Raw genomic sequence first — 26,937 nt, 5'->3', positions numbered from 1 at the left:
GTCCGGGACACTGGAGCCACATGCTGCCCACCCTCCCCGTACTCGGGCCATTCACCCTCCACCCTTCCCATGATCCAGGCTGGGAGGCTGGGATGCACGTGCCCCTTTACCCCCCACCCTTCCCTGCAGAAGTGGGGGTCACACAAACCCACCTCCCCCTGATGGGGGAGCTGAAGGAGACAGGCTGGTGTGGGGTTAGGGGCTTGCCTCCCCCAGCCCTACCCTCACCTATTGCCCATGGTCCGGAACCTTCTGAATCTCTCTCTGGTGGAGTCTAAGGCCCTAAGTAAAGAAGGTGTATGCTGATTGCCAGAGGAGCTGACAGACTCAGCAGGCCCCTGGACAGACTGGGGAGGGACGGTTCCATGCACCTAGAAGGGGCATGGCCTTGGGCAGTAAGGGCGGGACAGCCCTCAGTGCTTCACGGAGCGCACGAAGCAGCACTCCAGCTGCAATTTAAACGGCACGAGCCTCCGACCGCCACTGCTGGAGCAGAAGCAGCTGTCAGTGTCTGGGAGCCCTGGGCCCCTTTGACTCGTCAGGCCTCGGGACGATGGCCCCCCTTGTCGTGCCCCTCCCCCCAGCATGATGGCGGGCGGCTGACCGCACACAACACTGAGCGTGAGAGCCAAGCGCTCCCTCCACATCCAATCACAGCGCTGCTACCATTCAACTGGCACACCCCGCGCATCCTCTCTACACAAGGGTGTTGGCAAAACTGCCCTCTCCCAGGAGACCATCTTGCTTCTCTTGTGGCCCATGAAGATGAAGGAGGTTCCACTCACATGTGCCCCTCCCTTCTCACCTAGGTTACCCATCCTTGTCCTGGATGGATGACAGAAGCAAACGCACACACCCACATATACACATTCAAACCTGATCTGAGCATGTCTATTAAATAACTGCACATACAAACGTGCGCACGCAGACATCAAGCACTGGGACAGGCACCTAAGCTGGGCACGTGCAAATCTATGTATGTGCCCACGTACGTTTTGAAGCTGGGAGCCTCTCAGACATGAAGTTCCACAAAGGGATCTTTTTAGAGCCCTCATTTCACATGTGCTGAAGTAAAAAGTCCCCAACTTTAACTGCAACGTGTAAGATAGGAAGAAATGGACTTCCCGCTGAGACATGCTTAGCTCAGCCCCTAACAGCTCAGCCCGGAGAAAAAAATCACTTCTGCTTCACCTGGCAGACATCCTATCTCTGAACCACGACAGCCCTGGTTTGTGTCATAGCTGTGTTATATACAAGCCAAACATCAAATCAGGACAAGCATGAAATCTAGCCACAAGCTAGGGAACTCCACTGACTGGTCAAGTCCACTCCAGTGATTGGCTGCTATTTTGTGAGCCATCTAACAGCAGTAAAACAAGGCATCATTGAAAAAAAAAATCCTCACTGTGTCATATGACTAGATTTGCCTGGGACCCATGATGCTAGCTCCGTCCTTTTGAATTCTAGTCGGTCCCAATAACATGTCAACTTTTATACAAATCATTTGCCTGTGATTTTATTTTTGCTGGATAAGAATTTCACTGTTGTCCTTTTTGAGTGAAATCAACTGGGAGCAATCTGTTGGGGGGCCTATCTTGGCCTGAACTCTAATAGGTGTGAAGGACTTTCCAAAAATGGTTCGTTCCGATTTTGAACAAAGGTTCAAATTATTCCACCAATCCCTGTTAAAAATCAATGGCGTTTTTAGAGAAGCGGTCCAACCACTGCTACTGTTAAGTCAAACGTGACCTGTGGTTGTACCTGAGGTTTAGACCAGTAGGTTATAGCATAGTCAACTAGACTCACTAAATCAAACTCTGGAAGATTGATCACGACAGTGGCAATCTTCCATTTAGTGTAGACAAGGCCTAAGATACAGTATCAGAAAAATTCCCTATTGGTAAAATCAGTGAGACTGAAAAACTACCCTCAGGGAAGTGAGGGAAAGTCCATGTCCAGAGATGTTTCAGAGTGCATAAAAGAGTAGAAAGCATGCAGTGGGAAACGGTCCTGTAGGAGCAAGAGACTGAACAAGATAATGCAACATGTCTCTATTTTGGGATTCTATGATCATTGCCGTGTGTCAAGGGTGACATGGTGATATGCAATTTTAAAAAGAGGATCAACCCCATTATTTCAATGGAGCTACTCAGGGAAGAAGCTGCTACTCAACATTAGTAAGCTGTGTATGGACTAGCATCATATCAATGTGTCATTCGTTATACCCACATACCTACCTGTTTGCTGCTTCTCTGTCCTCTAGGAAGCAATGCTTTCGACTTCTCTGCTATTTTCTGTCAAAAAAAAGGGGGGGAGTTAAGTGGAAGGATCACTAGTCAATCATTATGATAAAAAAAAAATCACACAATGTTTTTTTTTTTTTTCTATTTGTGTTACATTTTTAAAAATATAGAAATCAAAATAACTCTGCAGTTTAGCAATGGAAAATGGTCTTGAAGAAGTAGACCTTTCAGGCATTAAGTCATTTGGGCTTCAAAAATGACAAGGTTATCAAAACCAAAACGTGCATGTAAGGACTGACAGCCAGAACATGGGTAAGTAGCAATTTGCCAGTCAGTTCCTGATGCAACCAGGCATTCGCAAAATGCAACAGCTAATTTTAGCACTTTGGAATTTATTAAAAAAAAAAAAAGTCATATGCACAGCACAGATGGAGTGTGTTGATGAACATGTATCTAACAATAAACAAACCCATTACACAGGTATTTTTGACTTGTGATCTAACAAGATAGCACCATCTAATTTAGACCCAGCACTTAGGTGTTGAAACAGAGGAGGAAGCGTGTAGGAAGAGAGACAGGAGTAGAAATAATTCAGTGGTATTTCTATTATATACACACAGTTTAAAGGCTTTGGGAACTTTTTAAACCCTGAAATGTTAGCAACCCAAACAAAACAGAATGGCTCTAATGCAGGAGAAACAGAGAGTGATTCTTCCCAGTCTATTTCCATCCTCGGGCAAAATAGTAAACCAATTGTGTCAAATGTCAAGTATAGGGATTTTAAAATACATTATTTCAACCTCAATGATTTAATGTGTTTATCAACACAGACACCAGAAAAGCACTTGAGAACATCTTGGACTTCAATAAAAACAGCAAGGAGTCTGATGACACTTTAAAGACTAAGACCATGTGTACACTATTGTGATGGTTAGGAGGAGTGTTGGCCCACATTTGGTGACTAAAGAGTTAAACTTAGGTAGCTGGGGGTGTTGGTAGGGAGCCCGGAAAGCCTATCAGTAAAGGTGTTGAAATTAGAATTGGAAGATACAGCTGCGTGCTGTTTCTCTTTGTCTGAGTTTTAAGCCAGGAGTTGGGGGAACAAGATGTATTGAACCAGGCAGAACTACCGTGCCTACAAGGAATACTGGGCATGGAAATGGACTGGATCTTGAAGCACAGATCATGAGTAGATAGGAGAATGTCGATTTTGTCACCATCAGGTTATTTTCTTTGTTTTGTTGTTTGTTTAAACTTCTCTGTGCTAAGCCCATCTGCTTTCCCTTCCCCATAAACTGTATATTTTAAGCTAAATCCCAGAGATACAACTTCTCTGTGTTTTAATGTCCTCTTTTTTCAGTTGCTCTTTAACACCCAGCAATCAAATGTGCTTTACCAAGTATATCTCTTTGTTTTATTAATAACATCTCCTTTTGTAAGACTATGATTTAATTCTTGTGTCCTGGAAGGTAATAGGAGGTCTGTGCATGCCTAAGACCGATAGGTCAGCTATTAGAGACTGTGATTTCTTTCTGTCTGTCTGTCAGATACCTGACTTTTACCTTGATTGCATCTCTTTGGAATCTATCAGGAACATGACTGGCTTTAATGTGTTTTTAATAAGTGAAATCCTATCAGAACCTCACAGCAAGTGTCTTGTATTCAAATGTTTGGGCTGAAGTGTACGCCTCCAATATTTCACTGGCACATAATCCTGCCTTCCCCTATTTTAGAAAGGAGCATATGGAACAACTATGGAAAAAGGGTAAGTAAGGAGCTCAACTTTGGCCAGGCTGGGCTTGAACATCCAGGTGAATGTGCCATTGGAGTAGGGCTGGCTCATACTTTCCGGCATTGGTGGAAAATGACGGATTGTAGAAAATGCCGGATTGTAGAAACTGGAACATTTTGTGGAAATTGGTTAGTTTTGACAAGCTCCTGCTGAAACCCAAACAGGGTTGTCCTGGAACTCTGCCTTGCCTAGCGATCTGCTGTGGAGCCCACCCTTCCAGTGTCTGTAGATCCAGGGTGACCCTGCCTTGCAGACCGCAGAAGACTGAGAAGCCTGTCCCAGCTCTGAGTTAGTCTGCATTGTGGGAATGCCCCAGAGCAAGGGATCTGGAAACCCCAGAGAGTCCAAGGAGCGGGGGGGGGGGCAACTGTCTGTTCTGTTTCAGCATAACCCATCAAACATTTCAATGTTTCTGAAACAAAGGGGGAAAAAAATCCAGAACTTTCTTTTTGCAGGAATTCCAATGTTTCCAGTCTTCGTTCTGGTTTGAAAGTAGTCTCCCCCCCCCTCCAAAAAGTTGGAATTTCCTGCGGAAGGGAAATTCTGTGTTTTAACTCGACACTGTCAAATATGGAACAGGCACAAAGGGAGACAGGGTTGGGGGAACAGATGTATGAGTCATCAGCATAGAGATGACTGTTGAATTCAAGCACATGGAGAAGGTCACTCAGGGATACGGTGGGGAAAGGAACTGAAAAGGAGTGGATTGGCTTCTGTTTGTTTTATGTAACAGGTTGAGCGGTAGCAGCATTGTCTATTCAGCTACAGGCCACCAGAAGCCTTAAGGTAAGACCTTTTAATATGGCAGAGCTGTCAAGGTAGGTCTGTGTTTCAGCCTAACCATGTCACACAATGTCCCTTTAAATAGCATCGGTCAGAGCAACACTGAAAGCTTCGTGTTTCTCTGTCATATCTCCTGAAGACACCCAAGCCATCCAGCACCTGTTGTTCTAGCCAAGGATGCACCATATTGGGATGTCATCATAGCTCCACAGCTGCCCCTGACATTGAGCCATGGATGGATGGAATCAGTTGATCAGTAAAGTCTTTGATATGTTGCTATTTCACTAAATGATTCTCAGCATTTCCATACTCTGGGCCACACACCAGGAAGGATAGATTGCAATAACCATGATGCATTATACTAATACCCTATTGGTTGTTCCATGCTCTTGGGCGTCTGTGGCAGATATTGATCACTATGTTTCCAAATCCACAAATCAGAAAGTGACAGGAAATGTGGGAGTCCTATTACCTTTTGTACAGTTCCATAGCGCTGGATGGCATCAGACAGCTGGTTATTCAACCTGTCCAGCTGCAGTCGCTCTTGCTGTAATTAAAAGAAAAAAGCAAATGAAAAAAAAATTACTAACAAAAATATCTCACAATTCAGCTGAAAGTGACCTTGTATGACCTTGAGCTGTGATCCTGCAAGACCTCCGACACTGAGCAGTATTAGATCTGCTTAGTACTTGAACAATGTCTCACTGACTAGAAACACCAAAGTGCTACAGCAAGTTGTTTTGATTAGCGAGTTAGCTTTACCCTTTCACCTTTACATAAGAACAGCTACACTGGGTCAGACCAAATATCCATCTAACCCAGAATCCTGTCTTCCAACAGTGGCCAATGCTAGATGCCCCAGAGGGAGTGAACAGAATAGTGAATCTTCAGACAATCCCTCTCCCATCACCCATACCCAGCCTCTGACAGAGGTTACGGACACCATTCCTAGCAATCCTGGCTAATAGCCATTAATGGATCTAACCTGCATGAATTTATTTAATTCTTTCTTGAACCCAGTAAAACTCCTGGACTTCACAACCTCCTCTGGCAAGGAGTTCCACAGGTTGACTATGCACTGTGTGAAGGAAAATTTCTTTTTGTTAGTTTTAAACCTTCTACCTGTTAATTTCATTTGGTGACCCCTAGTTCATATGTTATGGGAACAAGTAAATAACTTTTCTCTATTCATTTTTTCTACAGGCCATGATTGTATAACAGTCCCCATCATACTGTATGTATAGTTTGGATTATTTTTTTCCAATTTGCATTACTTTACATTTATCAACATTAAATTACATTTGACATTTTGTTGCCCAATCACCAAGTTTTGTGAGAAGCTTTTGAAGCTCTTCACAATTTGCTTTCGTCTTAACTATCTTTAGTAGTTTGGTATCATCTGCAAATTTTGCCACTTCACCTCACCCTTTCTCTAGATCATTTATATATAGGTTGAATAGGATTCGTCCTGGTATGGACCCTTGGAGGACCCCACTATTTACCTCTCTCCACTCTGAAAACTTACCATTTATTCCTACCCTTCGTTTCCTGTCTTTTAACCAGCTATCAATCCATGAAAGGACCTTCCCTCTTAACCCATTACAACTTATTTTAACTTAAGAGCCTCTGTTGAGGGACCTTGTCCAAAGCTTTCTGGAAATGTAAGTATATTATATCCACTGTACCCTCCTTGTCCACATGTCTGTTGATCCCTTCAAAAATCTCTAGTAGATTAGTTAGGCATGATTTCCCTTTACAGAAACCATGTTGACTTTTCCCCAAATTATGATCATACATGTATCTGACAATTTTATTCTTTACTACAGTTTCAACTAATTTGCCCGGTATTGACATCAGGCTTAATGGTCTGTAATTGCTAGGATCACCTCTAGAGCCCTTTTTAAATATTGGCATCACATTAGCCATCTTCCAATCATTAGGTATGGAAGCTGATTTAAAGGATAGGCTACAAACCACAGTTAATAGTTCAGCAATTTCACATTTGAGTTCTTTCAGAACTCTTGGCTGAATGTCATCTGGTCCCGGGGTCTTGTTACTGTCAAGTTTATCAATTTGTTCCAAACCCTCTTCTAATGACACCTCAAACTGGGACAATTCCTCAGATTTGTCACCTAAAAACAATGGTTCGGGTTTAGTAATCTCCCTAACATACTCAGCTGTAAAGATCGAAGCAAAGAATTAATTTAGTTTCTCCGCAATGACCTTATCATCTGTGCATTCTCTTTTGGCATCTCGATAGTCCAGGAGCCCCACTGGTTGTTTAGCTGGCTTCCTGCTTCTGGTGTACTTAAAAAAACATTTTGCTATTACTCTGAGTTTTTGGCTAGCTGCTCGTCAAACTCCTTTTTGGCTTTTCTTATTATATTTTTACACTTAATTTGACAACATTTATGCTCCTTTCTATTATCCTCACTATGATTTAACTTTCACTTTTTAAATACTGCCTTTTTATCTTGCACTGCTTCTTTTACTTGGTTGTTAAGCCACAGTGACACTTCTTTGGTTTTCTTACTGAATTTTGATTTGTTTTCTTTTTTAATTTGGGGTATACATTTAAGTTGGGCCTCTATTATGGTGTCTTCAAAAAGTTTCCATGCAGCTTGCAGGGATTTTACTTTTGTCACTATACCTTTTAATTTCTGTTTAGCTAACCTCCTCATTTTTTGTGTAGTTTCCCTTTCTGAAATTACATACCACCATGTTGGGCTGCTGAGGTGTTTTTCCCACCACAGGGATGTTAGATTTTATTACATTATGGTCACTATTTACAAGTGGTCCAGTTATATTTACCCCTTGGACCAGATCCTGTGTTCCACTTAGGGCAAAATCAAGATTTGTCCCTCCCCTTGAGGGTTCCAGAACCAGCTGTCATTTAAGGTGTCAAGAAATTTTATGTCTGCATCTCGTCCTGAGGAGATATGTGCCCAGTCAGTACGAGGATAGTTGAAATCCCCCACTATTAATTATTTTTGTATTTTATAAACTCTCTAATCTCCCTTAGCATTTCATAGACACTATCACTATCCTGGTGAGATGGTCGATAATATATCCCTGATGCTATATTATTATTATTGGAGCATGGAATTACTATCCATAGTGATTCTCTGGAACATTTGGGTTCATTTCCATGCAATATCCCATTTATATATCAAACAAGTCTCATTTTGCTTAGTTTATGCAATCTAACTATTCCAAGGAAAGAGCTAGACACTATTCTTAGAGTCCTAAAACTCGATCAGAAACAAAAAATACAAGTTAAACTACAGTAGGCAACAATCCTAGACTGTCCACTAGAACACTTTATTATTTAGTTAACAAATATGCCACTCATCGATATGGTAGTCAAATTATGTGACCTAAAAGACCTTTGGCATGATTAATTTCAACAGGCCAAATCCCAAAGTCCTTAGGTTTCACTCTGATATTACTGAGGCCTACTCTCTACAATAAACTTTTGCTGGTAGTAGACAACTGACGTGTCATTTTTATAGCATTTGTATACCACCAAAAGCCTACAGGAGATGTGGTTATACTGGTTGGATCTCCTTGGTCTGGGACCTGACTGGTCCCAGATGAGAGAATTTGCTGGACCAGGGATGTTGCCGGACCAGAGAGTCCCAGTTAAGAAAGATTCAAAGTGCACCAAGAAAAAAAGTATTTTTCCTAGTACTTTCACTAGTAGCTTATTTCGCACAGGAAAGCATTATAATACACAAGTTGAAAAGTACTCTCTAGCCAATATAAACTGTACAGTTCTACCAGCAAAGGTTTCCTGCTGTACATCTGGCCCCAGGCAAATTTCCATTTGCTTCCGTGGACAGATGACTTCAGCTGAAATCTGAGTAAAAACCTCAGGTTTGATCCACATGATTTCACAGGTCTGTCAGACATCATGACATTTCCTTTAGGGCTGGTAAGAACGCATATGGAGAATACATTAATGGATGAATTTTATCAGCACTCTCAGAAATTTATATTTAACAAATACTTTTTTTAGCATCAGATCAGCAATATTAATTAGTGAATATATAATGTGATTAATATCAGTGCAATTTGCCAAAGAGCAGAAATATTCCATTTCCAATATTTAACCAGATCTAATGGATATGAATTATGCCGTCAGAATGATTATGGTACGTTAAGAAAACAAACATTGAGAATATGTAAACTTTGTTCCCGTTATAAATACCCATATTCTCTTATGGAAAAATAAAGTATTTGGTCTCAAGCTGTGGGGGACATGGGGGGAGGGGAAACTCTGTATCCATCACACAAACACACACACAAGAAGGTGTAATGAAAAGCAATCATGACAGCATGATGCTTCAGACACCACATGTTAATTCGTGCATTTATATAATGACAACACATCTACAGAGGAGAAGTCATCAATGGAACAGAAGGTTGTAGCATGGTCTCCTACGGCTCCTTGTTAAATGACACGGCAGACCAAAAACGTCTTTAACGCGGGGACACTGATTCTGGGAGGATGTCGCATCAAAAGGACATTCTGTGTATGATGCTGAATGATTTGATGATTTTGTCTGATGGCTGACTTGGTACTCCATCCTGACTGGCTTAGGGACAAAAGAGCTCTTATTGGAAGCTGGCTTGTCTGTACATTTACCGACAGGAGCGGGAATTCCTCTCTGGAATTCACTTCCCCAAGGCATAAGCACCCCTGTGAACATGGTCTGACAGACTTGCCACTTGGTCCATGGGCAAGGTGCGGGGAGGGAGGCTCTACACCACCAGGAAGGGGTGGGGCCTCGGGTGGAATGGATGAGGCCTCAGGATGAAGGGGTGGGGCTAGGGAAGCCATCTGGATGCATGCCATGCATGTTCCCCTACACACAGCCAGTGGAGCGCACTGTGCAGTTCTCTGGCAGAGATGTTAAGAACCTAGGACTCCGGGAGTTCCAGGCCCTTTTGAATTGCCAGGCCTCGTGGCAGCTGCTCCCCTTTTCCCTCCCTCACCCCTGTGTCAGCCGGCCTGCATGTTCAAATCCAGCCACGTTCATAGAGACCACACAAAATGGAATTTTTTGTTTAGATTTTCCTCCTAACTTCTCTTTCTGGAATTTCTGTTTTACTGTTTCCTTCACTTTCAAATCTGGGGTCACTGAATCCTTGCTCTGTATATGGGAAAGTCGCCTTTCATATGTATATCTTGTAATGGACGATTAATACAGCAATGAGTATCACATAAATACTTGTAATACAAAAATAATAAAAAGTGTGCATATTATTAATGATGCTAATACTAATACTAATTTTGCTGTAAGAATAAACTTATTTCTTATTTTATTACTAAACCTTCTTGAACAAATAATGACAAACTATACCACACTTTAACTAACACAGCTTCTCCCATAACTTAGACTGAATATACCATAAGCAGTATTGAAAGATTTAGTAATGAATATATAGTAATAAACTGCAGCACGGGAGGTTTAGGTTGAACATTAGGAAAAAGTTCCTGTCAGAATGGTTAAACACTTGAATAAATTGCCTAGGGGGTGTGTGGAATCTCCATCTCTGGAGATACTTAAGAGTAGGTTAGAGAAATGTCTATCAGCGATGGTCTAGAGAGTATTGGGTCCTGCCATGAGGGCAGGGGACTGGACTCAATGACCTCTCAAGGTCCCTTCCACTCCTAGTATTCTATGATAGGTGCAAACAACGTGCACCTTATTTTTATCACGCCTCGAGAGCCAAGATAGTCTTGGATGACCGTGGTACATTAGAACAAGAAAGGTTTTCTCCCTGATTCACAGGTTCAGTGACCGAAGTTAAAATGTCTAGCAATTAAAATCTCTTTTCCTGTAGCAATGTTGTTCACAACCCTCTTAAACTGCTGGGTTGGTTTAGTCCCTTCTTACATGCTAGTTATTTGGGGATAATTAGGAAAACAAGTGCTTGGGGACGGACATCTCAGAATCACCAATTAATGAAGTCCCATGGACATTACCCCTCCACCCCACCTCCCCGACTCAGAAGGTAGCAACCATCATCAGTGAGGATTAGCAGAATATTTCAAATAGCAGGAAGGGCAGGATGAAAAGCCGAGCCACCACTGTGCATGGTTTCGGGGTCCAGAACATGAGTGGGTGTCTCCTCCCCTAGTCCTAGTTCCCAGGCTGTTCAATCCTCCTGTGGTACCTAGGTGGTCCAAACCCATCCAAACCCAGTCCTGCACCCACAGGAGTCAAGAAGAATTTGATTATTGACTTCTACGAGAGCAGGAGCTCTGAAAATTAGGATCTCGGTACAAAAAAGCCAGCAAAGTTCCTCCAAAGAACATGCCAAAATATTCTATAGGAATAATCCAACAGGAAGACACATTGTTGTTTTAAGCTGGAGGTTTGGGACCAGTACTGTAGTGTTTTTCAATCAGCTTGTGTATCGGATCATCTTCCAGACACTATCCATGGTTCGAGAGAGTCCTCTGAGCCATGGACTTTGCATCTTAAAGTTCAAGCACTTCGAGGGCCAATGCAGGTTTGCATTTGGGATATGTAGGGAGAAAAGGAGGGGGCATCATTTAAAACAAAATGCAATCACGGCTCAAAGACCATTCAAACCTAACATTTGCCCCCAAAGAACCCTTGCCTGGGTCAGTGTTAGATAGCAGCTTTACGGTTTACCCCTTTAATCTTGGTTAGAGGTAGTCCCAAGTATACTAGTCCAAGTAGTATACTTGCCTCTTCTCAGAACAGATCCAGTCAGTGGCTTATCTACATCAGTACTTTTGCTCCTGCTGTACTAAGAATTCACTCAACTGGATCTCCTGCCTCCAACAATTCTTGTCAATAAGTCATGTCTCAAAGGAAGGCAGAAAAAACCCATAATGCACTTGGCTAGTGGCACATTGCTGTTGGAAAAGAGAAACTTCTTGTGCAAAGCAGTAGACAAAAAAAATGCACCAGAAGGGACTGACTATAAAAATTCAAATCAATGAAAGTCTTCCCATGCTATGAGAAACTTTACAAGAGGAAAACTTTAAAACACTATCCCCAGATTCCCCCAGAGTGACTTAAGAGACCCACCAACCAAGCCCTAGCAGAGTAATTTGTTTTATAGAAGGAGAAAGTCTACAGGTTTTACATCAAAATGTGTAGGTTTAATTATTTAAGCGACCCACTGTTACAGAGCAAGAAAGAGAAAAAAAAAGACTTGTTACATTAATTGACCAGGGAGAGGGAAAGTTATTATGTAATGTCAACACAGAGTTACAAGTTTATTTCTCCTATTACCATAAACATTTGGGCCACTTTTCCTGTCTGCTCTTAAATACAATTTAATTTAAAAACTTTCCATCCACTACAGTGGAACCTGTTCGGATCACAGCTTCCTCTGCTGGACTCTAACTTGGCTTCAAGGGCTGATAATGACATTCAAGGAAAAGGCACTGTGATTATTTTTCAGCTGGCCTTATTTGACTTCCCCTTGGACCCAATATGCGTCACACAAAATAACATGGGGATATGTGCAGAATGGCCCAGCCATCACATCTCTATGAAGTCAGTTGTTTCGCTCAAGCCAGCTTTGATCTCACCATTCGGCATCCCCATGGCTCATTCTCTCTCTGCCAGAGGCTACCGTGACCCTTACTAGAGGATTTATTTGCCACTACCTCCTCTGTACCACACAGTGCAGACAGGTGGTGTGAAGAAACAATACTTGTGCTCCTACATAAAACAATGGAGAATTTTACATTAGCACAGCTGGAGCCTATCAGGGGCTATTTGGACAACCCCTGATTTAGGCATTTCTACTAATACTTGTTCTAGGTAGAGACACACTGGGATCAGGGTCTAGGAAGGAAGGCAACATGGAATTCTGGGGAACATCAGGAAGGAAGCAGGGCTGACATGTGGGAGGGACATGAGGGGGCACATGCCCCGAAATGCCATTGGCAGGAGGAACAAGCCAGCAGCCAGTGGGGGTACAGCAGAGGCAGTGGGGACTGGCATCCGCAGCAGGGATTATACCCTGTATACTCGACGGCAGTGGCCCAAACATATTGTGCTCTGCTCTCCCAGCCATGTTTCTCAGGGGAGAACAAGATCACCCCCGCGCTCTCCTGTGGCAAGCGGAGCAATGCATCCGGGGGAACAAATGGGAAGCAACTGCCTAGGAAGGAGTACTGCTGAGAGGCATCTAGGAGGTCAGAGTGGACCACAAGCTAAATATGAGGCAATGATAGGACACTGTTGCAAAAAAAAGCAAACATGATTCTGGGATGCATTCACAAGAATATTGTGAGCAGGACATAAGAAGTCATTCTTCCACTCTACTCTCCACTGATTAGGCCTCACTTGGAGTACTGTGTCCAGTTCTGGGCACCATATTTCAAGAAAGAGATGGAGAAATTGGAGAAGGTCCAGAGAAGAGCAACAACAATGATTAAAGTTCTAAAAAACATGAGCTATGAGGAAAGACTGAAGGAACTGGGCTTGTTTAGTTTGGAAAAGAGAAGACTGAGAGGGGACATGATAGCGGTTTTCAGATATCTAAAAGGGCGTCACAGGGAGAAGGGGGGGAATTGTTCTCCGTGGCCTCCGATGATAGGACAAGAAGCAATGGGCTTAAACTGCAGCAAGGGAGGTTTAGGTTGGACATTAGGAAAAACTTCCTCCCTGTCAGGGTGGTTAAACACTAATAAATTGCCTAGGCAGGTTGTAGAATCTCCATCACTGGAGATATTTAAGAGCAGGTGAGACGGACACCTGTCAGGGATGTTCTAGAACAGCGGTTCCCAACCTTTTCCAGCTGAGGACCCATTTTGACAATTCAGGAAGACTTGGTGACCCAGGGCAATTCAAAAAATGTGTGAATGGCTCCTTAAGAGCCACCTGGGGAGACACCTGGTGACCCTTTTGAAATGTAATGGTGACCCATATTTGGGTCCCGACCCATAGGTTGGGAAACCCTGATTTAGACAGTGCTTGGTCCTGCTCTGAGGACAGGGGACTGGACTCAATGACCTCTCAAGGTCCCTTCCAGTTCTAGTGGTCTATGATTGCCCTGTAAGGTTCTCTCCCTCTCTGTGTTTGTCAAGGTCTTGGAGGATGGGGACTGAATATGTCCCTGCAAAAACTGGGGCTGGCTTGTTGTCAATTCACAGCAGCATGGCCAAACAGGATTATGGATTTGCTTCAAGACAGAGTTGATTAGGGATAGTTGCTTTTATTAATCTCACTATGTCACTACTATTTCAGGCTTAATACTGCCAGATGGCTACACAGCTACTGCAAAGTGACACATCAATAAGCATAGGCAGAGCAATGCACAAGGGATCAACAGGCACTTAGAAATGCTTACTCCCCTTCAGTCTGCGGGGAGTTCCTTCCCTGTCACCTCGCACCAGGCCGTAGTGGATGTGGCTCCAGCTGGGGGAATCCACGGCACCTTCCAAGGTGTAGGTCCCAGGTGAGACTCACCAGGCACAGGACTCCCTACACTAGTTATACTACAGTTGTTTATCAGGTGTCTGTGAACTGGCCCAACACCACTCTCAACGTTCCCACAGGGCTGGGAACTGAGGTCAAAGTTGTTTACCACTTAGTAGTTTCCCAGCTCAAGGCATGCATTAAAGCTGAAAGCCCAGCTGCTGTTTGCACTTACAGGGTCCCAGGCTATGTTAAACTGTATACTCCAGGGATGGAAACTTCCTTCCCAGCCTGCTGAGCTGCAGGCCCCACATATGAATTTGTATGTGACAGGCATAAATTAGAATACAGCACAGACCTCCTTGAACTTACGTTATGAGCCTTTGAACATGTCTCCCACATCCTGCGTAAGGGTTCTACCGACTGGGCCAATTGGTATAAAGGGAGTTTCAGCATGCTCTGATTTTCCCATCTCTGTCTCTCAGTAAGGAAATTGCACATATCTGCACTCAATGAACGCCACACCATGCATATGTCCCTGCTTTTGCCACCTCACCCATTTGCAGACCACCTCAACAATTTGTAGACCAACATTTATCTTTAACAACCAAAGCCAAACTTTCAATCTAAATGGCATCTCAAAAGGCACATACCCTAGATGAACCTCTGACAATCTCAGACAGCTGCTTGATAGCTTTGGTGCTGGTCGTAATGGTTTTATTGGTCTCTTGCTGGCTTGCATGCCTGTAAGAAAAAGAGAGACCATGCCAATTACAATTACAATTTAATTTGAGCATGAGTCAGTCACTCACATACACGCTGCACCAGAATGGCCACAGCCTGAACAATGACGACGTGGCAGCAGGTTCAGGTATTCCCTGAGTTACAAACGTCCGACTTACAAACAGCCACACAGACAAATGCTCACCTGCAGTTTCAGTGGACCAGGCAAGAGGTGCAGGTGGTGGTGACAGGTGTGTCCGGAAGACTGTGGCCAGCCCAATCCCTCCGTCTCCCACCCTGTGGGCTCTGCAATTGCTCCTACAGCCAGCCCCAGCCCCCGGTTGCATTAGCTCTGGTAAGCCCCATCCCCAACCTTAGGCAGGTCACCTCCCCATGGGTCCTGTGTCCAGCACCCACTCACCAGGAGGCAGTGAGTGGTGTGAGCATGGGCTGAAGGAATCCAGAGCAGGAGGGAGCAGAAACAGTCACTTCTCTCCAGCCACCAGCTTTGCAGCTGCCCCCACGTAGGAATGGGAACTAGGGGTGTGGGAGGTGCTGCATCACCCCCAAGCTCCTGGCCTCACACCTAGGGTGCCAGCTGCCTCCCCTTGTGCCATTGGCTCTGCTGCTGGCCCCGTATCCAGGGACCCAGCTACCATCCTATGTTACGAGGTCGCAACTGCTGCCCTGCACACCCAGGGCTCTACTGCTGGCCCCACAACCAGGGACCCAGATGCTACCTTGCGTTCTGGGGTCCAGACTGCCATATTGCCAAAGAAAACAACCTGATTGTGTCTAACTAAACAGTCCCTGTTCTACTCACATCTCTGTTGTTCCAAGGTTTACACCTTCCCTAGGCATGGATATCTCTGGAAATTCCATGCCATGTTCCTGGCTTAACTCATCTCTCCCAGCTCTTGCTCTGATCTCAGAAAGACTCCAGGCAAGAGGGTCCTGCCTCAATTCAAAACTCCCACACTCTTTCCATTGGCTCTCCTGGCTTCCTTCTAAGACTTTCTGGAGACTCTCAAGGGCCCACTGTCTCTGGGTTTAACAGTTACAGGCAACTTAGTTAACTGAATACCTGGGATGTCCAGAAAAGAGTAGTAGCCCTCCCATTCATCACAACCTGAAATCTTAAATTATTTTTAATAGCCTACGACCATGAAATTGACCAAAATGGACCATGAATTAGGTAAGGCACGCCTTGAGGAATGCCTTGTAGCCCAATCTTGCAGTCCATACTCAAATGAGTCATCTTATAAAGCGCATGATTTCCAGGACTGAGAGTTCCATGATAGAGCCTTTAACAAAAACTACTTTTGAATACAATTTTATATATATAAGGCACTAGTGTTGATCCTAAGTCACCTTCTTAAAAAAAAAGCCCTATCTACAGAAGTTGGACATTTCGAAATGGACAATCTCTATCCCCAAAGTAAAAGGCATCATTACTTCCATTCATTAAATTCTTTTCAATGTCTGAAGTTGAGTAAAAGCCTTGCTTTTGACCTTACATACAATACGTAATAAATTCAAGCCTTGTTGAAACTTATCACTTGGATGCCAATCTTTTACTTATTCTGCCTTAAAAAAAATTGCTCTCCATCCCCCTTTTAAACCACATTTTTAACAACACTGTAGAGCTCAACTTTGGTAGTTACAAGTATGTTGTCAGCATAATTAACTTACTATGTTGCAGCTTCAGAGATACATTCAGAAATCAGACAGTGATTATATTTAATTTACATTAAATGGTATTAAGATCTTTATTAAAAATAAAGGCCTTGGATTCCACCTCCCGCAGCATTTTATTTTCCTTTAATATGTAATGGTAATAAGATATACCGCTACTATTATTATTATTATTAGCTTCCTCCATATCCCTCTCCCTATGGGACTGTGCAAGTTAATTAAAGGGATGTCTCAGATGAATACAGTTTCATTTTGAGAAAAGTCAGCCACACAATAGTAAGTTAAATATATAATCTATACAGATATAGTGTGAATATTTTATATATGCTGCAAAGAACTACACTGGTGATCGTGATGAACCACAGGACTCTGAATAGAATGTAATTCTCTCAGGAGGAAGAAAGATTTTCTCATTTGTATGTGTTCATAAAACAGGATGCAAGATATTGTACTCTGTAATCTCCAGTGGCCAAAGCTTACCCCACATAATTCTATACAGCTGCCATTTTCTTTAATATGAAAGTATGGCCCCTTGGATGTATATTTCCTAGCACACAGGTCAGGCAGGTTATAGACCAAAAATTGCTTATTTGTAGGCACTAAGTAATGATATGAACAAGGAATTGTGAGCTTACATTGCCGCTAACTTCCTGTGTGACTTTAGACAAGCCATTGTTTGCTTCAATTTCCTATAGCTGTGCTTCATTTATCCAGTTTTAAAACAGGCTTAAGTGAGAGGCAAGTGAAGTGATTTCTCCATTTCCCTCCTCTACATCACCTGAGTGTAACGAAGCCTGTTCATTATTGTTTGTACAAGGTTCTGAGATTCTTAGTGGGGAAAAAAAAAGCCAAAGCACACAATCTGGTCAGACCCCCTTGGACTCACTTTAAGGAAGCAGCAGAGAATTAGAGACAACAAAAGGGTTCATGATCTTTATCATCCCCTCCATCACAGGCTCCAGCACATAAACCACCACCCTAGGGATGGATTTACCCTCCAATTCCAGAGGTGAGAGGCTACAAACGAATCCAATGAAACATACAGTTTCACTTAATAATGTGTTTTTTTTTTTTAGGATTACATTAGAAGGCTCAAAAGTGGAATTACTTAATATTGGCTCACATCTCACTCAACAAACCGCAACACAAGAAAATGTCAAAGAGAAAAAAAGTGACTCGGTACTTCAAAAAGGCCAAGAAGAAGGTGTTAGCGGGTGATTAATTATCCTGCTAGATACTAAAAATCACCCACTGAACAGAGACACTGGATTTATGCTTGTTACAACAGTATGTAACCTACTAGCCTCTTCTTTTTGTCCTTTGACTGCAGAGATATGCACGGGCCAATCTACCTTGAAAGGTCCCTTACAATATGTAATGTTATGACCAGGGGTGGGCAATAATTTTTGATGGGGGGCTACCCCAAGAATTTGCAAAGAGATTGAGAGCTGCACTCTTCCATGACATCCTAATGGAGAAAGTGCTAGCTAGAGTTGCCAGATGGTTTAACCAACAATACCGAACACAACCCCCTAAAAAAAAAAAAACCTACCAGGAAAAAAATTCTGTTGAGAGAAAAAAAGAGGGGGAGACCAAAGTTAAGAAGAGGCTTTTTTGCCTGTGGCCATCTTGTTTTTATGCTCCAGCCACAAGACAGCTCCCCTGCGGAACCAAGTAAGTGACAGGGTGGGGGGGCCTGGCGGGAGGTTCAGGGAGGGCCCAGGGGGAGTTCAGGGGGAGCCCGGCAGAGGATCGAGAAAGGCCTGGGGGGCTGGGCCCAGTTGCTGAGTGTTTCGTAGGGTTGCCAGGTAACTGGTATTTTCGTCTCCTGGATGGGACAAAAAAAAAAAAATCAGAAAATACTGGACATTTTAGGTGTCTACAGTTTTCTGAATTTTTTTACCGGACAGGAGGCGAAAATACCAGACTGGCTGGGTCAATACCGGACACCTGGCAACCCTAGGAGGTGCGGGATCTGGGATGGAGGTTGGGTGCAGAAGGGAGCTTGGGGTAACGGAGGGAGTTTGGATGAAGGAGGCAGTTGTGACTTGGGGCACTGGACTCGGGTGCAGAGGGTTGGATTGTGACCTATGGCAGGGAACTGGGGTACAGGAGGGGGTGCAGGGGATTGAGGTTCAGGGGTTTGTGTTGTGAGCTAGGTCATGAGGGGACCGTGATCTGGGGTAGGGGCACTGGGGTTCCAGATCTGGGAGGGAATAAGGATGCAGGAGAGGGGCAGAAGATTTAGGTATGTGGAGTGGGGGGCAGAGGGTTGAGGGAGGGAGGGGCAGGGGTGCCAGAGTCAGGCTCTGGCCAGGAGATTTACCAGCTACCAGCCCAGCACTTTCCTGAAGCAGCCTCCCTTCCTACCCTATCCCTTCACAGGCTGCAGCCATGTGCTCTGTGAATAACTACGAGCCCCGGAAGGGAGGGATGTGGTGCTTCTTGGCTGCCTGTTATTGAAACAGGCAGCTCGCATTGGCCAGTTTCTGGCCAAAAATTGGCTAATGGGATTATGCTGGGGGTGGGGGCAGCTCCTAAAGCCTCCGTCCTCCCATCCCGGCTCACAGATTTCAAAGCGAAACGGCCCAGCTCCCCTCTGCATCTGTGGGCCGGTTCCAGTGGCTTGGTCAGTCCTGGTTTAGACCAAACACTCTGTTCTATCTTGCATTTTGCTGTGTTGCGGTGAGTATCTTTCCGAGACCCAAACAAGGCCTCTGTTTGGATGGAAAGTTTGCCTCTCTCCCCAAAGTAGTCAAAATAAAAAATATCCCTTCACCCTCCTTGTCTCTCTGGTTTGCTTATATTTCCCCATGCTGAATACGGGACATCTGGTAAAATTACTTGCATTCAAGCAAGTTCAATGGCAGTCAATGAAAACTATGCAGTGCAAAAATTAGCATACAGTTGACTGAGCTCCTGTTAAAAAGAAATACTGCACAGACAGAGTCTTTTCATTTACTGTCGTAGCTTTCAGGTCTGCACGGAGATAGGTGACAGTGTCACATTTCTTCATGTCTCTCACACAGGGATGTGGGTGACTGACCGATTTGACTCAACCCTTTCTACACAGTGCTCTCTCCCCTCCAGGCCTGACTGGGCCCCTGGGTTGGACCCCCTTTGTTGGTATCTGGTGCTCCCTCTGCTCAAGGCAACATGGGGGGGCAGGCCCCCCAGATTTCTGCAGAGGTTCACACCAGAACATGGCAAGGAGCAGCTGTTCAGCACTGCATGGGAGGGAAGGAGAATGGGGGTGGGGGTAAGGATGACCTGGTCCATTTTTTTCCAGCGGTTATTTCTTTCCTTCCCTCCTTCCCCTGGCTAGAAGCAGCTTGTCCCTTCCTGCCTGCACTGTGGAGAAAGGCAGCTCACACCTTCAAACTTTCGCTAGCAACGGACATAACCCAGGCACCTTCTGTCCCCTGGCTTCAGCATGGGCAGGAAGGGGTTAATCCCTAAGGATGCACTGAGCACCAGGGCCCAGGGAACCTGACTGCACAGGCCAGAGAGGTGGCTCAACAGGGGGACAGAGGACAGAGCAGCCCTCCATTTCCTGCAGGCAAGGCCTGAGGGAGGGGGGCAGTGTGTGAAGAGGGTGCTAAGGGCCCCTGCCTGGGTACCTGCAGGGTCAGAATGAAAACAGGCTGGAAATAGCTTCCTCCCCGCCACACCACAGCTTAGCTGAGGGACAGAGAAGCTTCCCTATGCTAGCGCTGTGTGGGGCTTTGACACACGCAGGGTTTGGCTCCATCTGGCCACAAGGAGTTGAGCTTTGCCTGGGTTGCAGCCCTGCCAGAGGCAGTGGAGGGAGGAAGGAGCCTGCCAGCCAGAATGGGGGTGAGATGAACGATCTAAGCAGGATTCTCTGCCTAGGGCGAGTAGGGGGACGCACCCAGCTGGGGCATACGGAGGAGAAGCAGAGTTGGGGGGAGAGAGAGTGAACGGGCACAGCAGGGAGAGGATAGTGAGAGGGGAAGCACGTAAAGAGCCAAAGGATGGGCAGCAGAGGTGACACGTATCCAGCCATCGCCCACCTGTGCTCCCCAGGCAGTGCAGCAAGCAGCCTATGCAGGCTGGAAATGGGACAGCAGGTTGTGGGGGGGACTGCTGGCCAAGAGGAGGCACACAGCCGGCCTGAACTGATGGACCAGTAAGAGAATGGCCAGCACCAAACACTACAGCGTTGCGCAATCACTTGTCTTGCTCAGTCAGCCCCTCATCAGACACCCCCTCAGTCATCCCCTTACTAGTCGTCCCCAAATCACTGGACCTGCCCTGCCACTCGCCGCTTGTGGGTGGGCAGCTGGCAAGCAAGGATCCGGCCAGCAGCTGGACTCAGCAGTGCGGAAGGGAAGGAAGAGAGAAAATATGAGACAATTTCCCCTCCCCTCCATTTTTTTTTTTTTAAATAGGGACATCCGCAGGAGGGCTCAAATACAAGATGGTCCTGTTAAAAACAGGACATCTGGTCATCCTACTTCTGTTATATCAGTTGGCAGGATCCAACTAGCATCAGAACAGCGTCAGCTTTACCAGGGATCTGCAGACAGCACCAGAAAGTCTGAAAATAATACCAGAAGAACTTGAGGCCAGAAGAACTTTATAATCATTTCACTTTAAGGAAAACTTCGGAAGAGAAATTAGGATGTGAAAGGAACCCATAATTGCTATTTCTACGATGACTGGGAGCATTCTGATATACTGCTGCATTTCAAAACACATTTTCTTAAAAGGAGCATGCACACCCACATGCATGAAAGATTTTCAAAGCAACTCACAGATTAGACCCCATACAATTCTTTTTAAAACATCTGTGTGTGCAGGTGCAGTCACCCAACACACACACACACACAATATTCTATGTTAAAAATATCACAGCTGTGAAGTCAGGCACTAAAGAATCCTGAGATTAAGCTTGCATGCTTTCATTCACACTGCCCACTTTGTTTGGAGTAATCCTTCACTTTTCTCCATCATGGGGCCCATTTACATCTCTCCCTAAAAACCACTTCCTTACAGGAATTCTTTCTACCTTCTTTTCCTCAGCAGTAATCAAATGCAAATCTCTCTCCTTTAGGGTGCATCTATACTGGACCCTTAGCTTGAAATAAGGGACACAATTTGAGTTATTCAAATTTCGTAGCTTATTTCAAGTTAATTTCAAAACAGCTTGTTTCGTAATTTGGCACTCTTTACACAGCACCACATTTCGAAATAAACCATTATTCGGAAATGTCCCTTAATCCTCGTGGAACGTCAGAATAGCGAACCCGTTACATTTCGAAATAACCGGTTTGCTTGAATGACGCAGAATAGCTATTTCAGGATACTGGAAGTATCCCAAAATAGTGCTTCACTGTATGATAGCATGTCTCTGTTTTGTCTGCCTTAGGGTGTAACTTCTTTGGACAAGTGACATGCCTTATTGCAGGTTCATAGTCATTTATGACACTATACAAATGATCATTAAGAAGCTACAGAGCACATTTTAAGTCTGAGCAAATGCATCTGCATCCCCGGACATACTGCTAGATTAGTAAACTATTCCTTGTGTGCAAACTCCTGCCTCCTCAGAAGGCTGAAGGGATAAATGCACATTATTATGCAAGTTCAGCTGATGGGGTAAACACAGCCATGCACACAGGGACCTAATGGACAGACCAGCCATACACAAAATATTTAGATGCCAGTAACAAGCACAGAAATAATAGCCAATATAGACCTAGACTGAGGAATTCAAGTCATGTTCAGGATCATCACTGGCAGCTATTTCTGCGGGGTCAAGTCCCTATCTGAAAGTTCAGAGTTGGGGCATAGTGAAGATTATAGATCAAATTGTGTGGACAGACAGCACATATTACTGAGAAAGGATGCTGATACCATTTCTCTACAACAATTTATGGAGCTTACAACACCTTAACTGTCAAAACAACAGCCTAATAACTTAGAATTTATACTGTTTCTCATATCCAAAAAGGATCTTAAAGCACTTTATAAATTCCATACAATATAATGAATCCTTTCATCCAGTACATAAGGCAACAACTCTTCTATCAACATGACAGAATTTTATACAAGTGTAAATGGCTGCTGACGGGCTAGGGCCAGAATGAATGAGACCCGATAACTCTACACAATCGGTCAGCACAGGGACTGAAAACTGAAAAACACAATTCAAACCAGAATTCAGATAGGCAAAATGAAATGTTCTAAATTGCCATTTGACATGGCCTTTGTGTCCTAGTCAACACTAGGCTAGTGAAGACCCTCTAATTAGAACTGAGAAGGCACAAACATTTGCGCCACTAGTCTACGCCTCACGAAGAGTAAGAGAAGTCAACAGTAGCGTTTGCTCCTGTCAAACTCCCACTGTGTAGATAGCCCAAAAACACTATTTAAGATACGGCAATTCCAGCTATGTAATGAACGTAGCTGGAATTGTGTATCTTAAGTCAACTTTCCACTTTAGTGTAGACCAGACCAAAATTAATAACCACTCTTTTACAAAATACCATCATTCCATGTTTAAGGCCACAAGTAGTTAGGATTTCAGTTTCTTGTTTGCAACAGTTACGTCACCTACACCATAGCCCAAGTGCAAAAGAGTACAGCTTCAATCTGGTGACATGTATACCCACTTTGCATGGGGCAAATCAGTCAAAGTGCAAGTCAGGGGAGACCTGGACCACTTGTTTCCAGTTTCAGCCATGGAGTTATCTTACTGAAGTGGGGCCATTCATCCCAAGTTTCCCTAAGGCTTTTTAAAGGAAATGGAAGTATTTCACCTGCTATTTATAAGAGGACAGCTACACTGCGCGGATAATTTGGGATACCGGAGATACCCAAAATAGCTATCCTGTGTCTACACAAGCCACCCATTATTTTGAAATATTTTTCAAAATAACAGGTACGCTATTTCACCATCTCGTGTAGATAAATTTCAAAACAGGCTATTTGAAAATAGATTCGAAATAAGATACGCCATTTGCATAGCGCAAATTGAATATCTTATTTCGAGTTTAGGATGCTGTGTAGATGCACCCTTAGGGAGGATGTCGTAGGAGTTTAATAAAGCATTATTACTCAATGGTTTAGGACTGAGATACAATGTATCCAATTCTAGTTGTACAGAGGGTGCAGAGAGTATTTACATAAATCACAGCTGGGCTTAGACATTGCAGGTAACCCCCTAACCTTTGCAGAAACTTCCATGGGATCTATAATGTCCATGTGTCCTGAACTCCAATTTATCTCTCTCCATGGAGGGTAGAGGGAGGGGGAAAACATATCCATGTCCAGCATCTCCGGAGGAGAAGACAGTGTTCATTGCAATCAGAGGTCATCAGACCCCGAACCACATGAAAATGAGAAAGAGCCCTGAACACGATCCAAGGGCCTAACAGTTACTCTGTACTTTACACCAAACTATTCCTACATTACACTGATGTTTCCTTTTTCATTCTCTTCTCCCCCCACTCCTCTCTAGTGTTAGCCAAACGTGCAGCAATGGCACTACCACCTCATTTCCCAATAAGGCCGCCAGTTGGAACCAAAGCAAATGTCTTACACCAGATAAGCGATATCACATACGCCACTTTCTTTTTAATGGCTAAACTTGTTAGTTTATCAAGGAAAGAAATTAAATTAATTTGCCACAGTTTGGTTTTGACAGACCCTGGTTGCCTGGTGTTTATCACCTTGTGTTCTTTATTTTTGACTCCAGGTTAAATCTCTCTAGTCCAGCGCCTTTGGGACCTGACCGGCGCTGAACCAGAGAATTTGCTGAACCACAGATCAATATTGTCTAGCAGCACTGCCAACACTTCCACTGCTTAAAACGTCCGGGGTAAATTAGACCTAAATAACATCACAGAACACAGAGCCAGGACTGGTGGGTGTAAACAAATTTTATGGGACTGCGGGAAACTTAGTCACACCCATGATAAGCGGACATCCGGTGAAATAAAATCATGCCGGACCATGGATGTTGCCAGACCAGAGAGTGCCAGACTAGAGAGGTTCAACCTGTATGTCATTAATTTTTTTTCTTGTGGTTTACATTGTACTGAAGTTAAACTTACTGATATGCAATTTCCTGGGCCCTGCTTCTCTCCCTCTTCAAAAAAAAATATATGGATGCTTGTCCAATTCCAATCCATAGGGACCTCTCCTGCCCTCTGTAAGCTCTTACAAATACCTGCCAAGGGTTGCAACAATACCTGTGCTAATCTCGTTAGCATTTCAGTGCAAATTTCATCCAACCCTGAGGATTTGGACCTCCTGGCTTGGTTCCCTGCCTACCCAACTCAGCCTCGTGGCCTCTACATTCCCTGAATGGGTGACAGGAGAGGGATCACTTGAGGATTGCCTGTTCTGTGCATTCCCCATTGGGGCACCTGGCATGGGCCACTGTTTGCAGACAGGACACTGGGACACATGGATCTTTGCTCTGACCCAGTCTGGCCGTTCTCAAGTTCTCCATGACTGACCAGACAATGTCTCAAAGCCTGCAGGAGGTGGGGGAATGGAGGCACAAGATCCTGGCAGTAGCGTTTTTCATGCATTAGCCAAAAAATATCCCCACCAGCTGCTGCTCCACACTTGTGTCAGAGTGCTGAGTCCCCTCCTCTCCTGCCAGCTGAGCCCAGCTGGATGTTGCAGAACTAGAGCCGTTCTGCCCCGGGGCACCAGGGGAAGAGGGAGCATTGCAGTGGGCAGCTGCCAGGATAAGGATGTGGGGTACTGGGCTCCACTAATGATAGTGGGCAACTGGGACAGCGATTCTTCAGGAGCATCGCCAGCTCTAAACAGCTGTGCTGGCTCCTCCGCTTGTTCTGTGGTGCACGGCGTGCAAAAATGCACACAAGGAGCTGGGAGAGTGAGCCAGGGAAAGCTACTCCTTCCTCACCCGAGAAGGGCCACAGATGTTGCTGGACTAGACAGCCCCAGGATGGAGGTGGCTGGCAGCTCAGAGCAAAGCCGACTGGTGGGGCCAGTGGAGCCCTTGAAGCCAGCGGGGTCGCCAGAGTCCGCGGGGTGGGTGGGGTTGCTGAGCCTACGGCTGAAGGGTCTGGGACGGGGGGTGAGACTGCGGCTGCAGAGCTCACAGCTGTCGCAGACAGTAGACCAGGGCAGCAGTAGCAGGTAGCTGGTGAGAGGAGCCCAGAAGAAACGCTGCCCAGCCCCACCCAGACTTTCCCTGGTCTGGAAAACTCCCTCATCTAGGACTGGTCGGGTCCTAAGGGAGCCAGACCAGGAAGGTCCAACCTGTACTTCACTCTGCAGTCCTTTCTTTTCCTTTTTACAGTGGATGTTTTGAGGAGAGGGGCAGATCCAGCTGTCCACTCTGCCCTCCCTCCCCCCCGCCCCCGGCCACGGGTCACGCGCTGGCTCCCCGGAAGCAGGACCCTCTGGGCTCTGCAGTATAAAGCTTATATAAGAGCCCGCAGTGCGTGTAACTGCTGGATTTTTAGCATGTCCACAGTTACATCTCCACTGTCTAGCTCAGGGGATAATATTTCACCCAGGGTATGTCTACACTACCCCGCTAGTTCGAACTAGCGGGGTAATGTATGCATACCGCACTTGCTAATGAAGCCCGGGATTTGAATTTCCCGGGCTTCATTAGCATAAGCGGGGAGCCGCCATTTTTAAATCCCCGCTGCTTCGAACCCCGTGTAGCGCGGCTACACGGGGCTCGAACTAGGTAGTTCGGACTAGGGTCCTATTCCGAGGAGTGAAACGAGGAGTAACGGTAGTTCGGAATAGGCACCCTAGTCCGAACTACCTAGTTCGAGCCCCGTGTAGCCGCGCTACACGGGGTTCGAAGCAGCGGGGATTTAAAAATGGCGGCTCCCCGCTTATGCTAATGAAGCCCGGGAAATTCAAATCCCGGGCTTCATTAGCAAGTGCGGTATGCATACATTACCCTCCTAGTTCGAACTAGGAGGGTAGTGTAGACATACCCCCAGACACCCATCAGGTAAGCTCAAAACTTTAGTTAAATCAAAGCATTTCTGTCTTCAGGAGACCAAACTGTGTGTTACAAGCAGAGACCAGGAGAAGCCAAAATGACACCAATGCCCGATTGATTATGTGAGATATGTCCAGATAATCCCAGAAGATGGCCTCCTCCACGCATGGCAGAGCAGGCAAGAAAACCCCAAAGTCCCTGCCAATCTGCCCTGAGGGAAAATTCCTTCCTGACCTCAACTCTGTTGATCAACGGAACAGTTTGGGCTCCCCAGATTTGCCCAATACTTCTAATCCCCTGTGAAATCAGGTC

General features: G+C 45.0%; 1 protein-coding gene across 1 annotated transcript in view; it reads right to left on the bottom strand.

The window, feature by feature from the left end:
- Nucleotides 1-26,937, bottom strand: part of TSNARE1 (t-SNARE domain containing 1) — a 500,475-nt gene that overhangs the window by 132,371 nt on the left and 341,167 nt on the right. The window contains 3 exon segments of the mRNA XM_089776145.1: nt 2,238-2,294; nt 5,291-5,365; nt 14,888-14,978. Coding sequence (XP_089632271.1) covers nt 2,238-2,294; nt 5,291-5,365; nt 14,888-14,978 — 223 coding nt within the window.

This window comes from Pelodiscus sinensis, chromosome 2 (genome assembly GCF_052426305.1).
Source record: "Pelodiscus sinensis isolate ZL-2025 chromosome 2, ASM5242630v1, whole genome shotgun sequence".
In the NCBI taxonomy this organism is placed as follows: Eukaryota; Metazoa; Chordata; order Testudines; family Trionychidae; genus Pelodiscus; species Pelodiscus sinensis.
Note: the sequence above shows the minus strand (reverse complement) of the source record. Positions and strands in the feature narration are given on the sequence as shown.